Source organism: Sorex araneus, chromosome 1 (assembly GCF_027595985.1).
Source record: "Sorex araneus isolate mSorAra2 chromosome 1, mSorAra2.pri, whole genome shotgun sequence".
In the NCBI taxonomy this organism is placed as follows: domain Eukaryota; kingdom Metazoa; phylum Chordata; class Mammalia; order Eulipotyphla; family Soricidae; genus Sorex; species Sorex araneus.
In genome coordinates, this window is record NC_073302.1 from 300,652,589 (window position 1) to 300,679,419 (window position 26,831).

Consider the following 26,831-nt stretch of genomic DNA (forward strand, 5'->3'; position numbering starts at 1 on the left):
CCATGTTCCAGCTCACATCCTGGCATCTGACCTTGCCCACGCAGATGCCACAGAGTCCTGGTCAAGTCTGTCACGTCCACCCATTTCCAGACAAAACATTTCCATTCCCTGTGAGGAGGGCGGGGCTCTGGGGCAGGGCAGGGTTGCAGGGGTGGGGAGGAGGGAGGCAGATGCCAGGAGTTTGGGTACTGAACTCGGGTGCTTCTCTGCACTACTGCACAATTATCCTCCAGCGGCCAGGACTGGGCAGGAGGGGTCCAAGGTGTCTGGGAGCCTGTGAGGGGCCGGGGCACAGTCCCAGGGACACCAGCACACTGCCGGGGCACATCTGGAGGGGCTGTCCCGGGGTCCCGCAAGCATCTTCGGACCCAGCAGACAGGATGGCACCTATACCCCAGCCTTGGTTCCTTTCCTTGCAGAGGGTCTACGCTGCCCCCAGTTCACAGCTGGCCTCTCGGCAAGCCCAGAGCCACCAACCCAGCTGAGGGGGCCAACTCTGGAAGCCCACCAGCCCCGGAGCAGCCGGAATCCTGGCGCAGGCCTTGGCCTCCGGGACTGGTTTCTCCAGAGGATGGGAGAGGCCACTCCGCTGTCCGGAGAGTGGACAGGCCGACACACGCTTTCAGCTGGGACTGGTGTTGGCACAGGGCAGCAGCCCAGGGCACATCCACGCTGCAGGGCTCCTCAATGCCGCCAGGTGAGGCGTGGCCCAGCCAGAAGAGAGGCAGGGATGGCCCACCCTTGCCATCCCTGCCTCTCTTCTGGCTGGGCTGGCCAGGAACCAGCCGGAATCCAAGGTCTCGAACTTGGTGGGGTTCCAAGTTCCACTCTGCGTGTGTGTGTCTGTGCCCACGTGTGTGCCTATGTCTGTGTGTGTGCATGTGTTTGTGTGTGTCTGAATGTGTCTGTAGTGTGTGTGTGTGTGTATGTGTGTGTGTGTGTGTGTGTGTCTGTGTCTGTGTCTGTGTGTCTGTGTGTGTGTCTGTGCGTGGGGGGAGGTGAGGGGAGAAGAGGGCTAAGCCCTGAGAAGGTAATATGTTGGAGAGAAGAGAGTTCTCATTAAGTTTAAATGCAAAACAAATGCATTTTACTGCAGAAAAAAAAACAGCGGTACTTACCAAAAGGCTGCATTGGAATTACCCAGGGAGCTCTTTCGGAATACCAGGCCTTGGCCTCACTGCGTTAAGGTAGTGTTTGGGCATTGGTACTTTTTGAAATTTCCTCAAGTGGCCCTTTTATGTCAGCAGGATTGAGGGCCACTGTCTAAGGGGGAGGGGAAACTACTATTATGTTTTAGATTCTGCCTGTGTTCCAGGTGTATGCTGTTGGTCTTTCAACTCTGTCGTTACTACTGTGACGCCGGCACAGTAGACAGATGGCGCCTGTCCCTTCTCCATGACACTGGGCTGCTTCTGAGAGTGTTTTCCTCTCCCTCTCTCCCCTCCCTGTCTCTCCCCCACCCTCTCTCTCCCTGTACCTCTTCCTCTCTCCCCGTCTCCCTCTTCTCCTCTCTCTCCTTCCTCTCTCCCTCCTTCCTTCTCTCTCCCTCTCTCTCTGTCCTCCCCTGTCCTCTTCCCACTCTCCCTGTCCCTCTGCCCCCAACCCTGTCCCTCTCTCTCTCTCCCTCCTTCTCTCCCTGTTCTCTCTCTCCCTCTCTCTCTCTCTCTCCCTCTCTCTCTCCCTGTCTCTCTTCCTTTGTCTCTCTTCCTTTGTCTCTTCCTTTGTCTCTCTCTCCCTCCCTCTCCCTCCTTCCCAAACACCGTTGTTTAAAGCTACCCCAGTCCTGGCCTACTTAGAGTTCTGGCACGTGGGTGGCTTTTGTCCCGGTGAGTCAGGTTCAGCATCACTCGGGGACCCATCACCCGAGTGGCTAATGCAGATGCTCCCTCAGCGCCAGGGCACCCTTCCTGTGCGAGGGAACAGCCTCCGCAAGCAGGGAACAAAGCCGCTGGGGACGACGCGGGGAGACAGATGATCTTTCACTCTATGCACATTCTCATCAGCACGCTGAGGAACGGAGCCGGTGGCCTGCTGGGCAGAGGGGATTTATGGCACAGCGGCGGAGGCGGCATTAGATGCACCCAGCCTGGCCCGAAGCTGGGGGTGCTGGGGTGGGCGGCTGTCACCGAGGAAGGGAGCAGCCCCGCACTCTCGCTCCGGACGCTTTATGGCTGTTATTATTGGACATAATTACACACGAAGAAGCAGCCGTGTTAATTAATGCCCCTCTAATGCAGTCGTAATTACTTCCATTTATTCCACGACCGTAAGTGAATTTATACATTTGTTTGTTTGGAATTCAAGTCACTCGTTGGGCTCATATTTTAAAAACGAAAATCTCTCTGCCCGTCCTCTCTGATTAAGCTGGCGAAGGGAAGAAAGAGGGAGCAGGCCGGCTCCCCTGGCCGCATCCTGAACACAGGGATAAAGCCATTTCGGGAGGGGCCGCCTTCTGGCTGCTGCCATTTTGCGTTCTTTCTACCCCGTTTCCTCTGTCACCGGCTGAAGGCGGTGGCCCGATTCTGTGCGCTGCAAATGGGTTCCTTTGCACTTTGAGTCAACAAAGCACAGAGAACAAAACGAAGGGAAGCGCCTGATTCCAAGCCCGGCAACGCAGCCAGCAGGCAGCGGCTTTGGAAGGGTTTCTGCAAAGATCTGACTTCGTCCTGGAGAAGCAGAGTTTTCCCTCAAAGGTCACCCCCAGCCATCCAGCAAGAAAGTCCCCCGGCCGGGAACACGACCCCTCCAACGCCCCGGCACTGGGGTTTAAAGGTGGCGACTGTGGGCGCCCCGTTTCCTGGACCGGGGTCCAGCAGCGAGACATCCCGGTTCCAAGCATCCTCCGAACCAAACATTTTCAGAAGGAGAAACACGGGCCAGGCTCCCTTGACAGTGCTCTCCCAGGCCCCAATATTTGCACCTGAAGACCAGGACAGGACTGAGGTCATGAGGCTGCCTCCCCAGTGGGGCCTGGACCTGGGGCACACGACACACAGCAGCCAATGTGCACAGCAGCTCCCACCCGGGTCTCCGGCTCAAGACCCCAGAGCCGTCTACGGGCTCCTCCCTCAGTCCCAGCCTTGGCCCTGCTGCTGGACTCTCAACCTGGGCACTCCTCCCCCACGCCCGAGCTCCCCATAGCACCCACCGCCTACAGCTCCCCAGGAATCCTGGAAACAGCCTCTGTCCCACGACAATGGGGGCCCAAGTTTCCCCACAGCTCCCGATGCACCCCCACCCTGGGCATCCATAATGCTCCTGGGATTCCTGAGAGCAGGTCAGGTGCCAGCTCTCATGCACAAAGCCCACCGGCCTCCTTGGCCCAGCCATTCGGGGTGCACCCACACCCCTCGGCACACCTTCCCCTGCCACCTGCCAATCTGGCCTCAAATTAATCTCATCTGGCACCTATGTGAAGTTCCACAAGTGCACAAGCACTCTGTGTGTGTGTGTCTCTCTCTCTCCCTCTCCCTTCCTCCCTCCTTCCCTCTCTCCCTCTCTCTCCTCCTCCCTCCTCTCTCTACCCTCTCTCCTTCCACCCAACTCTGCACTAGTTACCCAACTCCCTTACATTTACTCCTGGTTCATAAACTTCTAGCATAAAGTCATTTTTCATGACACTTATCATCTGGAAAACATAAACAAACAGACACACACACACACACACACACACACACGCTTGATTTGCTTTTTTTATTTTGTTTTGTTTTGTTTTGTTTGCTTTTTGGGTCACACCCAGTGATGCTCAGGGGTTACTCCTGGGTCTGCACTCAGGAATCACCCCTGGCAGTGCTCAGGGGACCCTGTGAGATGCTGGGGATTGAACCTGGGTTGGCTGCATGCAAGGCAAATGCCCTCCCCGCTGTCCTATCGCTCTGGTCCCCACACGAGCTTGATTTAAAAACCACTTTTTAAAATTCTTTTTTCTTTGCTGGATCCCCTGGCCCAGTGTCTAATGAACAAAGGACTAAATGAGCCACCTGTGAGCGATGTGGTGACTTTTTTGCTCCCATGTACACTGACACATATGAACACAGGTGAACACGCTTTCTTTGTACCAAACCACCCCCAAGTGGATACGACACAGCCCACTAAGCCACCCTGCTCCAACGAGCATCCCCCAAGAATGATGGGTGAGGCCTGACTAAGTAAGCAAGAGGCTCATCAGTTTTGAGGCTTCTGCAGTGCTCACAGCTAGCCAATGTGTGTGCATACGTGTGTGTGCACAAATGTGTGTGTGCTTCTGTGTGTGTCTGAGTGTCTGCACTCACGTATGGGGCTGTGTGTAGGGGGGGGTGTGGGCATGTGGACATGCACATGTGTACATGTGTACAAAAGGATCCTCTTCCTAGTGACCCCCAAACACATGGACATCGGCCCACATCTATGTGTCTGACGCAGCTCACACTCCAAGGCCCCCCCCACTGTCCCCCAGCACCTGGCGGTATGTCTGTGTCCCCCAGCTCCATCCTGTCCACCAGCTGGTCACCCACGGTGACAGGAGCCTGTCCCCACCCTGCACTGTCTGTCACCTCCCTCTGGCCTGGGGAGGGGTCTCGGAACCCAGGAAGGCCATCAGCTGCAAGCGGGCTACAGAGGGGTGGTGGCGGCTCCCCAGAGCACGGGGTGTTTCTTTCTCTGAGGCGCGAGAACAGCAGCCGCCTTCTCCTGCGGGCCCACGCTCACACTCTCCTCAGCAGACGACAGTCTCCACTCCAGGAGCCCCTCTGGTCTGTGATAAAATCTTCTCTGAGGCGGGCCCCCTGCCTCCGCATCACCTCAGGCTGAGCCGTCACACTCTTTCCATTCAGCGTTAGCATGGCCATCACCCAGAGTCCTTCCTGATGCTCCGACAGGCCGGCATTGGCGACCGTGAGGAGTCCGTCCCCATGCTTCTGCACAGCTGCGACCTCAGGCCCCGGCTTTCACATGCATGCATTTCTTTTCATGGGCTCTGCATGCAGAGGCCTGGCTGAGTAAGCAAGAGGCTCACCAGTTTGAGACTCCTGCAGTGCTCACAGCTAGCCACATGTGTGTGTGCACAAATGTGTGTGTGCTTCTGTGTGTGTGTGTGTGTGTGTGTGTGTGTGTGGTGTCTGCACTCATGTATGGGGGCTGTGTGTAGGAGCGGGTGTGGGCATGTGGACATGCACATGTGTATATCATGTGTGCACATGTGCATCTGCCATCATGTGGGCATATGGACAGACATGTATGTGTATGTGTGTGCACACATACGGACATGCAGTATGTATGTATGTGTGTGTGCAAGTGTATCAGCAGTCACACGGGCATGTGGACATGCATATGAATTGTGTGTGTGCGTGTGGAATGTGTGCACTTCTGTGTGCCTGTCAGGGCATGTGTGCCCTTGCATTACATGTCCACATGCATTCACAAGTGAGCATGTGGGCATGTGTGTGCTGTGTACATGCATACGTATGGAGAACACAAGTTCATTCTGGTACTTTCTACTCTAATCCAACACCCTAAGGTCCTTTCCTGGATTCTTCTTGTCCATATTCGTGTCCCTCCTTCCAGAGCGAATCCTCATTCCCGGCACAACAGTTACTCATTCACTCTAAGAGACACAAAATGGCTTCAGAATTTCATCACTGCCGTCATGAGCTTGCTTTTTTCCAAAGTCCACCATTTCCTTATACTTCCTTTTGTTATCAGACTACATCCCGTGTGTACTTGACTTTTTAAATACAGAGCTCTTTGGTAGGCTGAGGATAAAGAGATCTTTTTAATGACTCGGCCACTCATAAAACTGCTCTTGTTCTCTCAATATGTGAATTTAAGATAATACCAAAACATACATAAGAACCAGCTCTATTAAGTTAGTGCTGACATTAAATTTTACAGTACCTGCGGTATTGAAATAGGGAACGCTAAGCTTTAATGAATCAACATCGCAGAGCACTTAAAGAACAGGGTTCCAATTTCCATAGAAACAATACATCACTGTTTCCAAGGAAAAAAATTAAAACTCTTTCTCGATACGTAAGTAATTTTCTTAAGATGACCTTCACACAATGAATAGGTTTGACCCGTGCTTTAACATTATTTCACAAGAAGTCAGTGAAATTGTTCGATTTTAAATGGAGATTTATTGTTCCTAGAGAACACAAACATGGCCTTGAGGCTTTCATGTGATGGAAGCAGCGTGGTGGTACCTAGTCAGCTGGTGCTCCTAATTGGGCGGCTGAGTCTCAGCTGACCTTGGCTAGACAGCTGGAGCGGGCTTGGGGCGGGGGAGCCCAGGCCCCAGACCCCACGAGTGCATGTACTCGATCTTGGCCCTCCCTCCAACCCCCCCCCCACCCCTTCTTCTCTCAATAAACAAAGTTTTATTTGTTTTTTGAGTTGGGCTCAGGATTGGGGCCTAGTACCCCCCCCCCAGGCGTGCGGTGTGCTCAGATCTCCACCAGGACTCCCTGGGCAAGGCAGACATGCCCGTGTCCTTTCCTGCTGGGACCTCTGACAGGTGCAGGCGGCAAGGAGCACCCTAATACCTTGATCCGAAAGACGTGACCAGTCGGCACTCAGAACACAGGATTCAGAGGACACCATCGCAGTGTGCGGGGGCTACTTCCCTCGCTGCTTCCAGAACCCAGTCACTCTTCTCTCGGGGGCTGCCCGTGCTCCCCCACCATGTGCTCCCACACCCCGGCAACCAACTCCTAACCTCAGCACTGGATGGCCCCAGCTGTTACCGCATGCCTTCACAGGGGAATTAGAGCCAGGGATGAGCCTGGGGCGGGGTGGGGTGGGGTGGGGAGGGATGCACTGAGAAGGGAGACACACGGAGGAAGGGTGGGGAAGGAGATGTGGAGGGAAACTTAGGGAGACAAGTCAGTGGAAGGACAAGGCACTCTTCCCGTCCCCAGGGCCTTCTGGAAGCTTCCATGTGGACACAGCAGGCGGGCCCCTAGCCTCCTTGCTCCACGGGGGGCTAGCAGGTGAGACTGAGAACAGAGAAGGGACATCGAGGCCGCGCACCTATGCAAAGCTCCACAGTGCTAAGCGGGCAGACAGGGGTATGACTCCCCCCAGAAGGCTCCCATGCTCCCTCCTGCCCACACTGGACTTCCATTCCCTGCCTGCTTCCCCTGTAGCCCCCAAATCCTCACTCCACCACCTGCCCCTAGGGACCCGGGCCTCTGAGTTCCTCCCAGGGAAGCGGAATCACAAGCCGGCGGGTAAGACGCGGGGTAAGAGTCCCGGCCCTCTCCCACCTCACCCCTACGGTGCCCTGCAGTGCCCCTGCTCCTGCCTTTGGATGTTGGGAATAACAGGATGCTTGTGCCCATCCCCAGCCTCCTCCCGATGGTCTCTGCAGGATGCAGACACCCTCCCCTCTCCATTTGTAACAGAAAATGCCGCCACCGCTGGGCTCTGCAGACAAGCAGACTCTTAAGGAAGGAAGAGAATGCTGAGCTCCCAGTTGCTGATGGAGCCACCGAGCCCAAATACCCAGTCCGGAATGGGTCGGGCCGGGGCTCGCCGAGCCCAGAGACTTAGGCCCCCATGACTCAGCTTCCTGTGAAGACGAGGAACGTGGCCAAGAGAGATGGACACAGGCTCGCTCAGGCTCCAACCCCCTCTGCATCACACCACCCTGAGTCACACAGCCCAGCTCCTCCAGGAGAGATGTTATACTTGATGCATTTATATTTTTATGACTCAATCCAATTTTCTGCTATGTACATACAGTCCAATGCATATGCTCGTGCGTGCCTCTGCATATGTATAATATTTTCATAGACATGCACACAGAGCTCCATCGACACAGAGAAATATCCAGTCTCCTGTCCACCCATTTCAGGCCAGTGCACTGTGCTGAATTTTAAGAGGATTTTCCGCTTCAGGATTCAGAACTACGCTCCCGACCCCACAGCACAGCCCAACGGCGGCTGTGTGGAGGGGGAGCCCTGCTTCAGGGCAATGGCCGTAGATGAAAGAGCATTCTGGAAGCCAGAGCTCCACAGCTTCTCTCAGGAATAAGAACATCGTCTCATGATGAAAAGTGGGCTACAAAACCGACGCTGCAGTGCAGAACCACACACCTGAGTCAGGTAGAAGGAGGGACCCTCGACGCTGTGGCCTCAAGCGCACCACTGAGGGCCCGCAGAGAGGGCAACAGGGTGCCTCGGCCCGGCAATCCCCACCTGAGGCGGACCAGACCGGCCAGCTGTGAATCAATCCTTCTGGCGTTCTCCCCTCACCCACCCCATCAGCACGGAAGAAGCTCCCCGCTCTGCATCTCCCCCCTGCTCCACTGAGCAGAGCCCGTGCCGGACCCCCAGCACATTTGCTCACACACGCAGATTTCCGTGCTCCCCCACTGCCAAGTCCCCGGCAGCCATAGAAGTTGGTCCACTGACTATCCAATTCACAGTAGGATGGAGTGTCAGTCCACTGACTGTCCAATCCGCAGGATAGAGTGTTGGTCCACCGACTGTCTGATCCACAGGATGGAGTGTCTGTCCACTGATTATCTGATCAACAGGATGGAATATCAGTCCACTGACTGTCTGATCCACCATGAGGACAGAGTGTTGGTCCACTGACTGTCTGACTCATAGTAGGGTGGAATGTCAGTTCACTGACTGTCCAATCTACCATGAGGACAGAGTGTCTGTCCACTGACTGATTCACAGTAGGATGGAGTATCTGTCTACTGACTGATTCACAGTAGGACGGAGTGTCTGTCCACTAACTGATTCACAGGAGGATGGAGTGTCTGTCCACTGACTGACTGATTCACAGGAGGATGGAGTGTCTGTCCACTGACTGTCCAATCCACAGGATAAAGTATCTGTCCACTGACTGATTCACAGTAGGATGGAGTATCTGTCCACTAACTGATTCACAGGAGGATGGAGTGTCGGTCCACTGACTGTCTGATTCACAGTAGGATGGAGTGTCTGTCCACTGACTGTCCGATCCACAGGATAAAGTATCTGTCCACTGATTGATTCACAGGAGGATGGAGTGTCTGTCCACTGACAGATTCACAGGAGGATGGAGTGTCTGTCCACTGACTGACTGATTCACAGGAGGATGGAGTGCCTGTCCACTGACTGTCCAAGCCACAAATAGGACCACGTGTCTGTCCACTGACTGTCCAATCCACAGTAGGACAGAGCCAGTCTGTCCACTGACTGTTCGGTATACAGTAGGCGGAGTCTGTCTGCTCACTGACTGTCCACTGACGCTGAATCCACAGTGAGGGCAGCCGGTCCGTCCAGCACGGTCTAGATACACACAGCGAGGGCAGTCTCCCCACACACCAGGCTGCCCCTGCGCTTTGCACCCGCAACCTGCAGTGCTGGGACTCCGAGCCTGGCGGATACTGACCGGTCTCTGTCTGGCATGGAGCCGAGGAGCAGCCTCGGCCACCGCCCCAGGGCTGTCATCACGGAGCCCGGATGGCTGTGGGGTGGCTTCTTTTGTTGCTATGTGCTTCTGGAGAGTCGAGGTCATGTATAACACATTAATTGAAATTTTGGTCATGATTAACATGTATTAAGCTGTTGATTACATGGTTGCATTTAGAAATTTTTAATTGGTTTGTTTCGATTGATAAAAGGTAATTTGTTTGGGGATGATGTTTAGAATTATGTATTTAATTATCATGGAATAGATAATTAATATAGTGCGACAATGGCAAACAATGCCTCCGGTAATTATCACGATGCGCACATATTGGTGCAAATACCACAGACGGTGTCTCTCTGCCCGCCCTGCTTGCAGGACCTCACTTCCCGAGGAGAGGTGAAGCTGTGCCACTCGCCTCCTGCCCCGGGGAAAGCTCTTCGCAAGCCAGCAGGACAAAGGGCCTCCTGAAAGCTCGGGGAGCCCACTGGGAACACGGAACTCACCCCGAGCGCCCTCCTGCAGTTCGCCAGGCTCTGGGCTTCCCACAGAACTCAACAGAGCCTTTGATGAGAGCAGTCCTGCCTGTTAGGGCACCCTTCCCTCTGGTCCCCCATGAGTAATTGCACGGCAGCGGTGAAGCTCCCCGCGTCTGTGCCCAGGTCTCACGAAGCCCGGGAGAACAGTGGCACTTCCTGGCCATGTCCGAGAATGGGCAGACGCCAGACGCCAAAACCCGCGTCACCTTAGCCCGCTTCTCTCACTGCAAAGTAATACGGTGGGAGAGGGCTCTTATCTTGCATGCTGCTGACCTGGGCTCGATCCTCAGTACCCCCACGGTCCCTCGAGCACCGTCCAGAGTGACTCCTGAGCACAGAGCCAGCATTAAGCCCTGACCAAGCACGGCTGGATGTGCCAGCAAATAAAATAGGAATTCACAGTCATTGTTCCCACCTCAACAGATGCCACATAATCAAGAGAAAACCAGGATTCCGCAGTCCAGGGACTGTGGGGGCGATGCCTGTGTGCCTCTTGGCCGCCCACTGGCCAGTGCAGGGGCCCAGCCTGCATGGGCCCAGAACACCCCGTTGGTTTGCCCCATCCTCTGGGGGCTGGGCCCCGCTGCCTCCGGGTGCTAGAGGGACACGGGGATGTCCCCTGGGAACGTCACCCCTGGTGCCCTCTCTGCTGCCTTCCCACTCTGGGCCCCTGTGGGAAGGCCCGGCTCTGGCTAGGGCTGCTGGCCAGGGCTCCGTGTCCTTCCTCTGCACCTCCTGCCCACTGCCCCCAGGCTGCACACCACACAGGCGGGTCCAGGGAACGTCGCGGAGCTATCGGGAATACATACGCACTGGCCGGGTGAGGCCAAGAGGGCCCCGCCCCCACACTTCCCTCTGTCCAGCGCGAAGCGGTGGGGGGGTTTCCACCTGAGCACACAAGCATCCTGCCAGCAGCAGGTCCCACACAAGGCATGCTGGGCAATGGCAGGCAGGACTCTGGGGTCTCTGGGAGGGGACAGGCCAAGAGGACCACTGGGGGTGCCCCAGAAGGGCAGAAAGGGCGCCCAGATCACTGGCTCCCCCGGCCCAGGAGAAGTGCTGGTCCAGTCTGGCTGCTCGGGCCCATCCTGCTGACTGTCCCCTTGTCCCTCTGGGCACAGGGAGGGAAGGAGGCCAGCATCAGCATCTGGCTGGCCAGGCCGAGTCTCCACTCACTCTACTGCCTATCTCAGGGCACCAGAGGGAGCGAGCAAGGGCCAGACCTCTGTGAAGGGAGCACGTCTAGGGCAGAGGTGGGGATGGAGTCCACCTGGTGTTGGACATCTGTGCAGCCGCCCGTCCTCCGATGACCGCCCCTCCAGCCTTGGGGGAGGGGGCGTGGGCTGGGTCTTGTCTGTTCCTTTCCTCCTAGGTCCCATGTGAGGGAGAAATGTCTCTGTGCATCTGACCTCATCAGTACCACGTCTTTATGTTGGATGGTTAGCTTCTGTTGGTGTTTTGTTGTGTTTTTTGGGGGGAAGGAGGGTTTAAGCCACACCCAGCGATGCTCAGGGCTTGCTCCTGGCTCTGTGCTCAGAGATCTCTCCAGCTGTATGTGCCGCCACAACAAAAACAGGATGGTCATGTGGAACACAAGCACCTTAACCCCTGTTCCATCTCTCGGCCCTGGGGTTGTGTTTATTTTCAGGAAGGGCCTCGGAGACACGGACGGACGGATGGAAAGCTCCCACCGAGGTGTGGGCCGGGTCACTTTCCCCAGCCGTGTGCCTAAGATGTAGCCCCACTTCGAAGGGCAGGGCCAATGCCTCCTCCTCCAGGAAGTCTTCCTTGCGTCCTGCTCAGCCTCCCTCTGCCTCACCCTCATCTCAAGAGCAGGACAGCAAAGCTGAGCCAGTTGGTCCCTGTGTTCCCTGCACGAGCAGAGCTGTGTGGCCTCACCGTCTTTTTCCAGGCCTGCCCGCACAGTCAGCAGCCAGAGACCACCTCCACGGTGTCTCTGGCTTGGGATGTTGCTTTTTGGTTTGGGGGCCACACCTGGTGGCGATGCTGTGTTTACTCCTGGTGGAGCTCTGGGCCTCATAGAGGGTGCTGGGGGTTGAACCCAGGTCTGCTATGTGCAAGGCGAGTGCCCTCCCCGCTGTGCTATGGCTTGCACCCCCGACCCCCGCCGACTCTGAGTCCCCATGAGCCCCTTAAGCCCACTGGCTCGGAAACACTGGATATTCCAAACGAGCGAGGGTCGGCTCTGCCCACAAACGCTCTCCACTCTGACGAGGTTCTGCTGGGTGGCCGCCCGCTCCTCTCCCACCCACAGGAAATCTCCCAACTCTTCCCCTGAACAGCAGCCACTCTGGCCCAATGCACGGAAGGACCTTTTGTGTCATGTAGCACCATGCCAAGATTTCACTGCACACACAGAACACACAAGAACACATGGGTGTGCCCCCACGAGCCAGGGCACAGAGACGTGTGTGTGTGTGTGTGTGTGTGTGTGTAGTGTGTGTGTGTGTGTGTGTGTGTGTGTGTGTGTGTGTGTGGCGGAGGGGGGGGCGGGTGTTCTCAAACGTCCACCACAGTGAGCAGGGCTGTTTTCATCATCAAACACGCCCTCATCCACCTCACAGCACCTGAGGCAGACACACAACAGGCCGCCCCAGGCCAGGGTCCACACCAGCAGCAGAGTGAAGCCCAAGGTGGGTCTCAGGCCCGCAGGCTGGACCATGCCCCATCGGGGGTGGGAAGGGACGGGGTGGGAGGAGCCCAAAGGAAAATGGTTCATACACAGGCTCCAGCCACCGAGACGCCCGCCCTGCCGCAGAGCCAAGGTGGCCACAGGAGACCGAGGGGCTCGCCTGAGCCCGGCGCTGTCCGGTGTCCCGGACCAGTGCAGAGGCGCTCCTTTCCCGAGAGTGGCTTTGCTGGTGCCCAGAAGCAGCAGCTGACCCCGGTGCTGAGCCTGGCTCCCCCGGGCCCCCTCCCCGCCCCCGCCTGCCTCTTGTCACTGGAGTTTGACTCAGCTCTGTCAGTGAAGAATTAGACTTCATTTCAGTATGCTAATAGCGATCTCTCCAAAACAATGTAATCAAGGCCTCGTGCGCACCTATAATTTCATCCTTGACATCAGCCTGACAGCTATTTATTGTCTGAACGGGGAAGCGGGGCTGGGGGAGGGGAGGGGGCCGCGTGGCTCCCCTCCCCCACCCACCCGCAGCCCTGCAGTCTCCGCAGAGTCCAAACAAACGGCCATAATCACGGGGTTTACATATGTCCTGTCTGCAGCAATCAAGGCAGAGGGTTAGCAGAGGCGCCGCCCGCCGGTGCCCGCTCCCCGGCTGCCCACGTCTGATGAACCAGCTGTGAGCCGCGACTGTCACGTTATAATTTAGGCAAAGGGAAAAAAAGGCATCAGAACACGCACTGGATCAACATAATTATTCACAGCAGGAAGCTGCGGGATTAATTTAGCCAATCAGAATTCCACGTGGGGGCTGGGCGGGCTGCAGTGCAGCGGCCGGGAAGTGGGGGAGGGGGCGCTGGCGCCCACCCCTGGCTGATCTCTGGATCCCAGGATCTGGGATCCGGTGTGAATACATGGAAGGGCCACCTCCTGTCCTCGCTCGCTTCCTTACAAGCGCTGGGGCAAGCAATGTAATCAAGGCCTCGTGCCACTTGACCAATTAGACCCTCAGAGCAGGGAGCTGGGCCTGTCATTTCCTTCCTCCTACGCTGAGGAGCCCAGAGAGGGCAAGACAGGTGCCCAGGCGACACAGCTGGTAAAGAGGGAGTGGCAGCCAGTGCTCTTGGCCAACCTTGAAAGCTTCTTGCCCCTGACAAAGGAACTAGCAGTCAGGGGGTTCACCTGGCAGGGCGGGGCCCCGGACTCTGGGTGGTTCTCTAAAGACGGTGGCATGGGGTCCCCCATCTGGGCCACCAGAGTTCAGTGCCAGACACCAAATCATCAGCCTAAGCTGTGAGCAGCCCTGTGCCCCCTCGCCCTCTGTGGCTCAGGGCAGAATAGCTGTGCTCCTTCCGAGAGGAAAAATACATCGGGGGTGGGGGTGGGGGGCAGGGATGACCAGGATGGTGGCTGCCCGGAGAACTGGGGGTCACTGGATGTTCGGCATATACCCAGAGACGGGGCTGGGGGAGAGGGTCAGGGCTCCTCTACACTGCCTGCCTGGGCTCCTGACGGCCGGTTCAGCTCTGCAGTGACCAAAGGTGACGGCTACCAGGGCCAGAGGCGCAGGGCAGCTGTGAATGCAGCTAGTGCTCTTCCTCCCCGGAGGGCAGCAAGGGGGCCGCCAAGAGGAGCCCCAGTATCCTTGTGGGAGTCGGACGTGGGCAGGCAGATGGGGGAGTGAGCGGCAGCGTCCCCCACCCCCACCCCCGGTTCCGTGGGCGGCGATCATGTTTGATCTATGCCACTGTCGATGAGAACTGTGATTTAATCCATAAGGACGCAGAGCTGGTGATGAAAGGGAATCAGGGCAAATCCTGATTAACAGTCGCTGCTACACCAAGGCAGGTTTCCATGGCAACTGGGCTGAACTCGTACAAGGGACCATGCTGTACAGCGGGGGGCGGGGGGGGGGCGGGCTCTGCGCGGGGCTGCACCTCACAGCGCCCGGCTTTCTGTGGGCTGAGCGCCCGCCTTCCCACAGATAGGAGCGGCCCCCCTCCTGCCCCCAGCACCCCCTCTTGGGCGGGGCTCGGGGTGGAGACACAGGAACTAAGTGTCGCCTTGGCCGCTCTCCCTGGCACAGGCAACCTCGTGCCACCCTCTCTCACAGCCTGTTTCACCATCTCAGGGGGTCTGGGGGAGGGGCGTGGAGGTGAATTATTCCACCTCTCCCTCCAGAGATCAAAGTTCCCTGAATTTGCAGGAGAGGAGAGAGACGAGCTAAATAAAAGACGGAGTGGGGGGAGGGAAGAGACTTCTTTGTTCCTGCAGATTTCATTTTCAGGAAAGATTTTAAAAGAACACGGTTTTTAAATAATATGGCCTTCCAATACCGACTCAAAATAACTTCAGAACTGTGCAACAAGGGAAAAAAAAATCTGGCCTGGTAAATATCACTTTAAAGCTCTTATAGCTGTTATGGCAACCAGCTCTTGCAAGAAGCCGTTCTAGAATAGATCTGATCAAGCAGCCTCAGGAAAATATATTGCATTCGAGCATCAGACTCCATGTCCCACTTCAAGTAAAGGGGAATATAAAACAACATAGGAAAAACAAATAGAAAACTCAGAGTCCTGAATGTCACGGTGAGAGGGATAAAGATCTGAATAGGTGTGAAATAAATGTAAACACTGCATATCCTTAACATTCCTCTTTTCCAAATTAAAAAAAAAAAAAAAGACAAATCAGAGCTTCACATTTTCCAGAAATGCTCTGACTAGGAGAAAACCCACTTCTTTCGAATACAAATGTTATTATAATTTAGGTCACAGGGTCATAATGATGTCCAAAGGTATGGTACTGATGTGCCAAGTTCCTGCCACAATATAGTCACTGAATTGCCAATGACCACTCCTAGGTATTTATCCCCACAGCACACAAAAAGGAATTAAAAAAGGCACGTGCACAGCTGCATTCACGGGAGCACTCAGAGAGGCAGCCAGGGCTTGGGAGTCACTCATACATGCAGCAGGTGAGTGGCTAAAGAACAAGGGGGCAGGCCCCCCACCGAGAGCCGACCTCCTGGCCCGTGTTTCATCTGTCCCTGGGTATTCTGGTGGTGGGAAATGTGCACTGATGAAGGGATGGGTGTGGTATGACTGAGACCCGCTCATAAACAGCTTTGTAACTGTGTATGTATCTCATGGCGATTCAATTTTAAAAAATTATTTAAAAAAAAAAAAAGAACAATGGGGAAATGATGGGGCCAGATACATAGGGCAGTGGGGAGGGGACTGACCTTGCACATGGCAGATCCAGGTTCAATCCCCACCATCCCATATGGTCCCCTGAGCACCACCAAGAGTAATTCCTGAGTGCAGAGCCTGGAGTAAGCCCTGAGCATCACTGGGTGTAATCCAGAAACAGAAAAAAAGAAAAGAAAAAAAAATGGGATTGTGAACTACTTTATAAATAAAAATTTTAAAAAATATAACAATGGGAAAATGAAGAAAAACCCATTTCCCCTGAGATGGCCCTGGCTGGGCACTGCAGCCAGGATGGGGGTGGGGGTGGGGGCCTCAGAGCCCGGAACCCCCAGCCCCAGCACTCAGCACCCGCAGCCTCTCTGCCTCAGCAAGTCTCCTGGCACCCCCAGGCCCGACCACCTCATCTGCAAAGTGGGAACAATGACATCCAGTTGGCTGACCCGACGGGCTGAGATACAGGCCAGAAATCTGGGCCTGGGCCACACTGTGGAAACTGTGAAAGGGCATATGGACCTCAGCCATCTCTGCACCCCAAATGTGCTACACCACAGGTGTCACACACACACACACAGACACACAGACAGACAGACACACACACCCCGGACAGGGGGCAGAGGACATCAACTCCTCTCTAGTGTCAGCTAATTCAGACTGTCACTTCCTGTGAGCGCCAGCCCACACAGCGGGGTTCTGTGGAGGGGTGAAGTTTTTCCGCAGGTACTCAGATGTGCACAGGACAGGAGGAGCCACGGTGTCCCTGAGACCTGGACACAGACATGGACGGTCCTCCAGGTCCCCGTGTGCCCCTCCGGGGTCTCTGTATCCCCCAGGGAAGCCTGCTGAGGGCCTCTGTGCAGCTGGGCTCTGCGGGTGCCCAGTCCAGTGGTGCCCATCTATCTTCCCGGCAGCCCTGGCACCCCGCCGTGAGGGCCGGGCAGCTCTGAGAGCGAGTTAACGCATGCTCACCACACGACAGTGTTTGTCCCCTTTCCTGTTCGCCTCCATGCCTGGTTTTCTGACTAGGCTGAGGCATGAATTCCATCACCAACCTGACAACCAAGAGGGAAGGCAAAGCCAATCATCGAGGGAAAACCACTGAAATCCAAAGTGAACCAGAAACAGTAAATCTCTGAGGAGCAGTGGGAATGAGGAGAAGAGGAGCACTGCACAAAGAGCCCTTTCTGTTCCTGTGGGTACGGTGGGCAGTGCCTAGGTGGCCAAAGGCTTCCAAATTTTAAAGACGCAGGGTGGGCAGACTGCTGTCGCAGCAGCCGAGACTCAGACGATGGCTGTTTTTTGTCAGTCACACATTACATGAGCTTAAAATACCTCAGGCCCAAGCCACATCCCAGCCCCCTCAGGTCCTTTCTGAGGACACTCCAACATCTCGGGGTTCAGGAAAGCCTGGGAGGCCCCTCTTCCCTTGCACGACAGGCGGCGATGGGGCCTGTTGGGACGTACGTGTCAGAGGAGGCCACACAGAGCAGGGGGCATGGCTCAGCCAGGTTCCAGGACCCCCAGCTCCAGGTGGCCTCGTGGGACCGAGGCTGTCCTTGTCCCTGGTGTCACCGCCAACATCAGGCTGACCCGTGTTTCCCAGGGGGCAGTACAGCGCGGGAGGTGCTGGCCTTGAATGCAGCTCCATCCCCGACACCTCATAGGAGCCAGGAGTCAGCCCTGAGGACCACAGGGTCTGGCCCCCCCAAAACAAAACAAAAGGACAGAGAGAGGCCCAAAAGGCAGGGCCAGTCTTTTCTCAGAGAGGATTTGGGAGAGAAACAATGTTTTTGGAGTCTTTATCCCATTCAAATGCAGTGGCCCTGGCCAATCTCGGGCTTCCCATGGCCAGACGGAGGAAGCCACGTGACCTGTACCCAGGCACAGACGCCCCGGTGTGCCAAGTCGGCCTCTGCTCCATGGGTCTCCCCAGAATGTCTCAGCGCCATTTCTCTGCTCCAGCTCTGACTGCCAGCCTGCCTTGGGAGATGTTCTGAAATCAGTGATGATCACTCAGGCCAGCCCAGGAGCTTTAAGGCTGGAAGTGGAGACTCGTAGCCGAGCCCAAGTCCGAACTACACTTCCCTTCAATCTCACAATTGAGTCTCTATTTTGTCCAAAATTGAACTACCGCCCCAAACAACCAATGTCCAGTAGCTTTCTAAAAATAATATATATTGTTTTCCCAGCACATAAACCAATGGCGTTATTTTTATGCCGGAACTGATGTGAAATCACACGCCGTGAATTACTCATACCATCCAATTTTATTCAATTATTTTTACCAAATTCATATCTAATCCATAAAAATGTTTAATTCAACCCCCCCAAAAAAAAATTCACTGCTGCACCCTTGCAAAATAGATTTCTTATAAAATTTTAGGGAAGATAAGTGGATATTTGGCTTGAAATGGCAAGGCAAGTCATCACTGAAATGATGAAAATGATTTTAGTTATTTAACCATGCATTCCGTTCCATTTGCTGGCTGACGTCTCAGAAAGGGAAACTTACTTAGTATCATCAACACATAATCAGAGGGGCAGGAAGTGTGTCTCAGAATGAGGAACGGTTCCAGAGTCCCTTCAAGGCTTCCTGTGACATCTGCACACACAGCAGACAGACGGACAGACAGGCAGGAGCGGCGCTCAGTCGGACGGAAGTAGGAATTCCATGCTGGGGACAAGGGCTTGTCTTGCCCCATTGGAACCAGGAGGAGAGGTCAGACCTCTTCCTCTTACCAAAAGGATCTGAGGCTTTGGCCAACCCAGGTTCCGTCGCCGATAGCATTATGGTCCCCCAGGGCCAGCCCGGAGTCAGCCCCGAGCACCACCGGTGGAGGCCAAAAATAAAAACCCAAGAAGAAACTAGACCCTGTAAGGTTGCTGCCTCTTAGCCAGTGGGCGAGCAGAACTGGTTCCCACATATGCCGGGGCTTTGCCGGTTTCCCCGTCACCCCTGCCTCCCCCATGTCCCAGCATCACCAGGAGACTGGCCTCAGTGTCCCCCAGAAAACCAGTGAACTCCCTTCCCCAGTCATTGGGGTGCCTCAGTCCCACTGACCTCCACTTCTCTGACACCCCCTGGCTGATGGCCACGCCCAAGCCAGAATCCCCTCTCCCAGAAGCTGGAAGCCCCTCTCTCCCAGGCAGGGGCCAGATCAATACTTCCCGAGAGGTTGCTTTGCTTGAATGCCCACATTCCTCTCCCTTTTTTTCATGGGGGTCCTTGGATATGTTCTAAGTGCAGGCAACAAACACAGGTTTGGGGAAGGAAGCAGAGCCTCAACCACATGTTTCAGAAGCGCCAAGAGTCTGAGGAAAAGCCAGTGAGTCTGGTGAGCCCAGCAGCCATGGAGGTCCTCTAAGAGTGAGGGGCAGCCTCCAGGCAGCCGGCCTCTGAGGGGGAGACAGCAGAGGCTCCCGAGGCCCAGCCACACCCACTGTGCTCCCCGGCCATGGCTCACTGGTGTCCAGAGTCCTCACTCAGCTCCTCCCCCTGCTACCCTGAGCATGGTCCGTCCAGTTCCGAGAGGACCAGAAATGTGCAGCAAATGGTCTGAGCTGAATCGAGGTCCTCAGAGCTAATGCCTAGAAGGCTCTAGAAACTTGGAGATGTGCATTTTGTGTGGCTGAGGCACAGAGAGGTGGATACATGACCCTTGGCACCAACGCGTCTGCATGCACATTCCCCAGGGCTCAGGCCCCAAACCCGACACCAGGGCCAGTGCTCCAGTCTCCGAGAGCCAGACTCCTCCCGTGAATGTGAAGACGTCCGTGCTCTCCCCTACTGAAGCCGAACTCCTCCAGTGGGGTGGAACTCCAGACCCCCTGCTTCCGGTCTCAGCAGGACCCTCGTCTCACTGCCCCTCACTCTCATGTGTGCCTCGTGAAGTCGCTGTTGAAGATTCTGCAGCACAGAATGCCCTGACCCCGTACCAGGTTGTCTTCACCGCGGCACCTTGGAGTGGGGCGGTTTGAGTTTCCCTCCTTGCCCCAAGCAGAACCCTGGCAGTCAAAAACCTCCAGAACCCTACTGCTGCCATGCACAAGGCTACTCTCCCCACGCTCAGAGGAGCCTCACCCATAATAGGATGAACCTCACCAGAGAGCGGACTGGCAGGAAAACCCAGATATGTGGGAATCCATGACTAGTGATCTCCAAGCCTGCTTGGATCGGGACTGGGCCTCCTCCTCCCAGGTCCCCAGTTTTCCAGAAGCTTGGCACTCACACCCACAAACTGCCCCTGGCGCCATGTAATCTCATCAGTGGCCAAGACCCCGAGACCATAAACTAAAGCTCCCAGAAGAGAATGACACAGAGTTTCGTGGACGTTATATTCTATCCATAACAAGCAATACAAAACAAATTGTCTAGCACTGCCTTTTTGGCAGGCTTGGGTGGTGATGAGACTGGTGTTGAAATATCGAATGTAACCAAAGTAGAGAGAGAGTATGGGGGAAATTGTCTGCCACACAAGCAGGGGAAGGGTTGGAACAGGGACAGGGGGGCGAGAATACTGGGGATTTTGGTGGTGGAAGGTGTGCACTGGTGAAGGGAAAGGTATTTGATGATTATATGACTGAAGTTCAGACATAAAAGCCTTGTAGCTATATCTCACGGTGAATCAAAAAAAAGGGGGGAACTAATAATAAAATAATAAAATAAAATTAATATTCAGAATAGAACAAAAAAAAGTAATATGGAGTTCATGCCCAATTCAATCAGCTTAATCAATGGCTGAATAAACAGCAGTACTCCTACGTTATTAAAAAAAGAAGAAGAAAAAGAAGATTCTGCAGCCCTTCCAGAAGCTCGCTCCTCCCCCTCTGAACTTCGCCCCCTGGGGCTCCGTAATCTTTGGCTCCTCTCTGGGTCCTGCCAATGGGCAACACTAGTGGGATGAGCCAGCAAAGTGGCCAGGAACATGCCCCTAGAGAGTTAATTCTAAGACCTACTACTGCCCATATTCTACTGGAGGCCCAAATTCAGGAAGGTCTTCTTTCCGAACACACACGTGTACACGTGTACACACACATGCACACACTCACACACATGCACACAATCATGTACGCATATGCACACAGATATGCACATATATGCGCATACATGCACATACACACACGCATGCACACACAAACACATATATGTGCACACTCATGTACACATACATGCACACACGCCCACCACTGACAGCCAGGCTCTCTCCGAGAATCCCGCCTGCTCCAACAAGAACACTCTGCCCGCATCTTTCCCCATCATACATTTCTTCCATTTTCTTCTCCCAAAGGGAAGGGCTGTGCCTTAATCATCTCAGTAACCCCAGTGCTTATCAGAGAACCCAGTACACATAGAAACCCCTCGCCATGATTGCTTTTCCATGCTACAGCAGCTCCGAACGTCAATCACTCGGCCCGGAGCAAACTGCTCCCGAGCACAGGGCTTAATCACCAGTTTCCCGAGGCCGCAGCGGCAGCACATTAACCAAATGGCCTTCACCAGCTCCTCTGGGTGCGAGGGAATGTGATCCAGGGAAGACTCAGATCACAGGCTCCCCCCGCCCCCCCAGTCCTGCCAGCGTCCAGCTCAGCAAACATCTCCCCCTCCACACACGCCCATCACATTTTACTATGAAGACACTCACTTTATGGACAAATTATAGGGCGAGATAAAGCACCAGAAATAACACGCAAGATAATGGATCTCCGTGAAGTGGGGAGCCGCAACCGACTCTCACACTGACATGAGCTCCCAGGAAACAGACAGTGCCCCGTGCAGACGGGCAGGAGCGGATGGGCACGGTGCGGGGGCTCCCGGGGACTGAGAGGAAGATCCTCCTGCAGAGGGGGCAAGCCCAGCGGGGTCTCTGTTCACAGACTAGCTCACAGCAAGTGTGTGGCTTAGGAAGGCTGGGCTGAGCAAAGGCCACTGCAAAGGGCCACAGGAGCAGAGGGGCAAGGGTTTGGGGTAAGGGCGAGAGATGGCGCACGGTGTGGCGAGGGCCTTGGGGACTGACAGGAGGGTGGGGAGGTGGTAGCCCCCAGAGAAGTGCTTCTGCCCACGGAAGGGCGCCCTGACCGACAGCCCTCCCTTGGGAGATGGGCAAAGCTGCCTCCCCCTGGCTCGTTCCTGCTGGCCAGGGCCCTGTTGCACAGCTGGACCCGCAGCTCTTGAACCCTTCACTCCCCGGAGCTCTCTGCATGCAGCAGCACCCTGCTGACATTCCCTGAACACAATAAAGGGCCATGATGACAGAGGCTGGTCCCCAACCAAGCACGCACATGAGTGGCTGATTGCCCCTCCCGAGGCCGCTGCTGAAGTGAGACTCGGCCCAACCCGGGGAAGAGGACTGCCACAAGCCAGCACCCGTGGGAGGGGTGCCCCGAGGAGCCAGAGGCGTGCACCCAGGGCCTGAAACACCCTGGGCGGGGTGCTGTGTGGCTGCCGCAGGAAACCTCTCTCGGAATGATGCGGTACTGCACACACCCGTGTTTCTGGGGGCCCTGGTGGAGGTGGAATGTTGCATTTGTGTTCATTCAAGCAATGAAAACAGGCCTGGATTTTGTTTTATTTTTGTCCTCTCACAGCAATCGGAAACTCATTCACAACTGAAATGAAAATAAATTTGGGCTTCCTGACAATATTTCTAACTGGTTCATCAGAGCAAAGAAAGTCCCAGTTATTGAAAATTAAAATACTTCAGTACTGGGAAGGAACGCTCAGGGCTGCCCAGCGAGCCGGAAACTACTGCTTGCTCCTGCAGGACGAGAGCTGGGTGCGGCGTCCTGCTAACCCCACGCACACCGGCCCTCTCCTGTCACTCTCAATCCTACAGAACACTCAATGTGATTACGGAAAGGCACAACTGCAGCAACTAAGGTTCATCCCCATCCCCAGGATATAGAAAAGGACAGTTACAGCAGAGGTTCCCAAACGGACTCAGCCTACTGCCCTAATTCTGAAAAAAACAAACAAAACCAAACAGTGTCCCCCTAGGAAAATGCCTACCGGGAACAAATGAAGTGGCAGGGATGCCTCTCAGAACCCCTGCCAGGCTGAGTCTCTCCAGAGGGAGAGGTGGAGGTGGAGGGCGCACCTGCCCTAACAGTGCCCCAGTAACTGAAACCTCCAGAACCCAATTACCATGTTCAGAGCCGATCTCCACAGGCTCAGGATGAGCACTGTTCATGAGAGAATCTGCTGAAAAACCCAAGTATGCAGGTTTTGTGACCGAAATTTCCAGGTTCTCACAGAGTTGGTGATGGGCAACCTCCCTCTATCCCTCTGTTCTTCCGGGAGCCTGGCAGTCATGCCCACAAACTTCCTCTGGCACCATATTAGCTCATTAACGGCCATGATTCAGAGACTACAAAGAAATCTCAGAAGAGATCAACAAGCTTCAGAGATGCCTCCAGACCCCAAACTCACTATCCAGTTAAAAATTTAACTCCTTTAAAAATTTAAAGGGGCTGGAGTGATAGCACAGTGGGTAGGGCATTTGCCTTGCATGTGGCCGACCCGAGTTCAATTCCCAGCATCCCATATAGTCCCCTGAGCACCGCCAGGGGTAATTCCTGAGTGCAGAGCCAGGAGTAACCCCCGTGCATTGCCAGGTGTGACCCAAAAAGAAATAAAAGGAAAAAAATTAACTCCAGCTGTATCACAGTATTTAAAATGTTAGAATTCCTGGAACATGAGGTCACATCCACCCTGTACAACATCAACATCTCGTACCCTACGCCACTGATGGAGTAGCACACCACACTGATGGGGTGTAAGGTAGAAGGCAACCAATGTCAATTGAAAACATATCAGCACACAAGGCGCCTCAACCTGTAACAACATGTTAGTAATCTCTTATCCAAGGGATTAATGGCTCCAGGGTGTGATACAACAATCTTCATATACTTTCTTCGAAGGACACCTATTTCGATCATTTTTAGCTACTCATCCATAGCATACATTACAAAGTAAATTATTTAGGACCTATTATTGGGGCAGACTTGAGTAGTGGTTAGGAAAATTAGAAATAATGGTGGTGGGAAGGTGTGTTAATGGTGGTGGGACTAGTGTTGGAATATTGAATGTAATAAATTATTTTTTAAGGTCATGATCACAATCACAAAATCCCATTGATCGTCGATTTCTTGAGTGGGCCCAGTAACCTCTCCATTCGTCCTATCCCTGAGATTTTAGAAGCCTCTCTCCACTCGGCCGTCCCAAAAATGCCGCTTTGGAGGCTCTTTCAGGGTCTTTCAGGGTCAGGGGAATGAGATCCAGCTTGTTACTGGCTTTAGCATATGAATACACCATGGGAAGCTTGTGAGGCTGTCCCATGTGGGCAGGAAACTCTCAGTATCTTGCTAGTTTCTCCCAGATGGAGAAGTATGCTATAAGATATAGCGCGGCCGTGAAGCAGCTGCGCAATTCTGGGAACTTGCTTTTTTAAGTCTCTGGATATTGGCCGTTGATGGGATTACACACACATGGGTTCCTCTGTTGATACCTTCATGCGTGAGGCTTGTCTGAATGTGTAGAGAGGGGCCTTGAGCATGGCTGCGGCTAGGTTCGGTGGTCTTCGGCCACCAGGAGCTCTGCTCGGGGCAGGGAGGGAAGCTGGAACCCATCCCCTCCGAGGGGCCCCGGGAATGACAGCCAGGCGTGCAGGCAAGAGACTCTCTGCATCACTCATTTTTTAAGGTATCTACCTTAAATGAACAGAGCCACACCCAGCTGCACCCAGTCTCCTACCGCCCCCACCTTGCTCCAGCACTGCACCCCCTCAGTGGGCACCTCTGTGGGAAGTCCTGGTTGACCCAAGTTCGTGTCTCCCCCCTTAGGAAGGAGGGCTGGGAGTCAGCCCACGCTGTCTTCCCTGTGCCCGCAGCACTGCCAGAGTGTGGTGACCCCTCCAGGGAAGCTGCAGGTTTCCTGGACTAACCCGGGGAGTCTCCTACAGGAAACGCTCTGACCTCTCCGTGCTCACCCGTCCTGTGCTCCAGCCTCTTCCTCCAGCATGGAAGCCCACTGAGGGGCAGAGCAGAGGCTCCCAGAAGGCCTAGAAGGAGCCAACTGAGGGGGCACGCAGGCGTGTCTCAGCAGGGCTCTCTGGACAGGGAGCGTTTTCAGCACCCACACAGTGAGGGGGAAGGGAGCTCATGGTACCCGTGTCCACAGCATACCCTAGTTCTGGGGTTTCAGAGGTGGACGTCCATGGCACAGTATCACATGATACCAAAAGCGTCGACTTCCACAAACTGGGGACACTGCCAGCCAGGCACTCGGTCTTCGATCTCTGTACCCTGGAGCCTGTCCAGAACTTGGCACAAGAACCTGCTTCAAATGAAAGACTTTCTACCATCCCCTACCTTGGATTTCAGCGCGCTGGCTATGTGGCGGTCAAGGCTATGAGCCTTGTTAGCAGACAGAGGAACTGACAGACCCTGGTATTCCAGGCCCCGTGGGTGGGATGAAAGGGGTGTGTGGGACCCAAGGAATGGGCGGCTAATCTGCCCCTCCCGTCCACACTTCGGCCTGATGGCTTTCTCCCAGATTAATGTCTTCATCATTCCCCAGGCTGACACCCTCTGTGGGACCATGCATTTTCTTTTTTTTTTTTTTTAATCTGTTTAAATTATTTTATTAATTATTTACATATTGCTTCATAGCTGAGTTTCAGGTAGAGGTTTCAAACTAACCCCACCATCAGCTTTGATTTCCCTCCATCAATATTCCCAGATTCCTTCACACTCACTAGACGGTATCTTTAACAGGTGACATTTTAAGTTTACTATTGTTGTTTGAATCTCATACTTGCGATACTATTGGCTGTGCAATTTACATATATATATATATATTTTTTAATTTATTTATTTTTAATTAGAGAATCACCGTGAGGGTACAGTTACAGATTTATACACTTTTGTGCTTATACTTCCCTCATACAAAGTTTGGGAACCCATCCCTTCACCAGTGCCCATTCTCCACCACCCGTAAACCCAGTGTCCCTCCCACCCTCCCCATTCCCATCTCCCCCCCACCCCACCCTGCCACTGTGGCAAGGCATTCCCTTCTGTTTTCTCTCTCTAATTAGCTGTTGTGGTTTGCAATAAAGGTGTTGAGTGGCCGCTGTGCTCAGTCTCTAGCCCTCATTCAGCCCGCAACTCCCTTCCCCCACATGGCCTTCGACTACAATGTAGTTGGTGATCGCTTCTCTGAGTTGACCTTTCCCCGGAACGTGAGGCCAGCCTCGAAGCCATGGAGTCAACCTCCTGGTACTTATTTCTACAGTTCTTGGGTGTTAGTCTCCCACTCTGTTATTCTATATACCATAGATGAGTGCAATCTTTCTATGTCTGTCTCTCTCTTTCTGACTCATTTCACTCAGCATGAAACTTTTCATGCCCATCCACTTGACTACAAAATTCTTGACCTCCTTTTTTCTAACAGCTGCATAGTATTCCATTGTATAGATGTACCAAAGTTTCCTCAACCAGTCATCCGTTCTGGGGCATTCGGGTTTTTTCCAGATTCTGGCTATTGTAAACAGTGCTGCGAGACCATGCATTTTCTTTTCTTTTCTTTTTAAAATTTTATTGAATCACCGTGAGATAGTTACAAGCTTTCATGTTTGGGTTACAATCACTCAATGATCAAACACCCATCCCTCCACCAGTACACATTCCCCACCACCAATATCCCCGGTATACCCCCCCCTTTCCTACCCTCCCCCTGCCTCCATGGCAGACAGTATTCCCCATACCCTCTCTCTACTTTGGGGCATTATGGCTTGCAGCACAGACACTGAGAGGGACCATGTATTTTCTATTACTCTGTTCATCACAGGATTATTGGACATCAGCTCTGGTCTGACTCTTGTGTCGAAAGATAAAGTCCCCGACATGAGGAGACACATGCCGGCTCCCCAAGTCCATCCTGCAGTGCCAGGAGGACTCCTAAACCATGAAAATTGAACGTCTTGCCTCCCAAGAACTGGATCATCAACACTGCGTGGGCATCAATCCCTCAGGCCCCTCTGTTGCCATGCTGACGGCTCCCTCCATCAG

General features: G+C 54.3%; 1 protein-coding gene across 3 annotated transcripts in view; it reads right to left on the reverse strand.

Moving 5' to 3' along the window:
• MSRA (methionine sulfoxide reductase A) overlaps positions 1–26,831 on the reverse strand; it is a 159,306-nt gene that overhangs the window by 86,940 nt on the left and 45,535 nt on the right. The window contains exons 1-2 of one of the 3 annotated variants that reach the window (XM_055132691.1): positions 1,793–1,875; positions 1,119–1,177 (exon numbers count right to left, since the gene is read on the reverse strand). The exons of the other annotated variants lie outside the window; for them this stretch is intronic. Coding sequence (XP_054988666.1) covers positions 1,119–1,131 — 13 coding nt within the window. The 5' untranslated portion in view covers positions 1,132–1,177; positions 1,793–1,875. Of the gene's footprint in view, positions 1–1,118; positions 1,178–1,792; positions 1,876–26,831 lie in introns of those variants that run through there. 3 annotated transcript variants of the gene reach the window in all.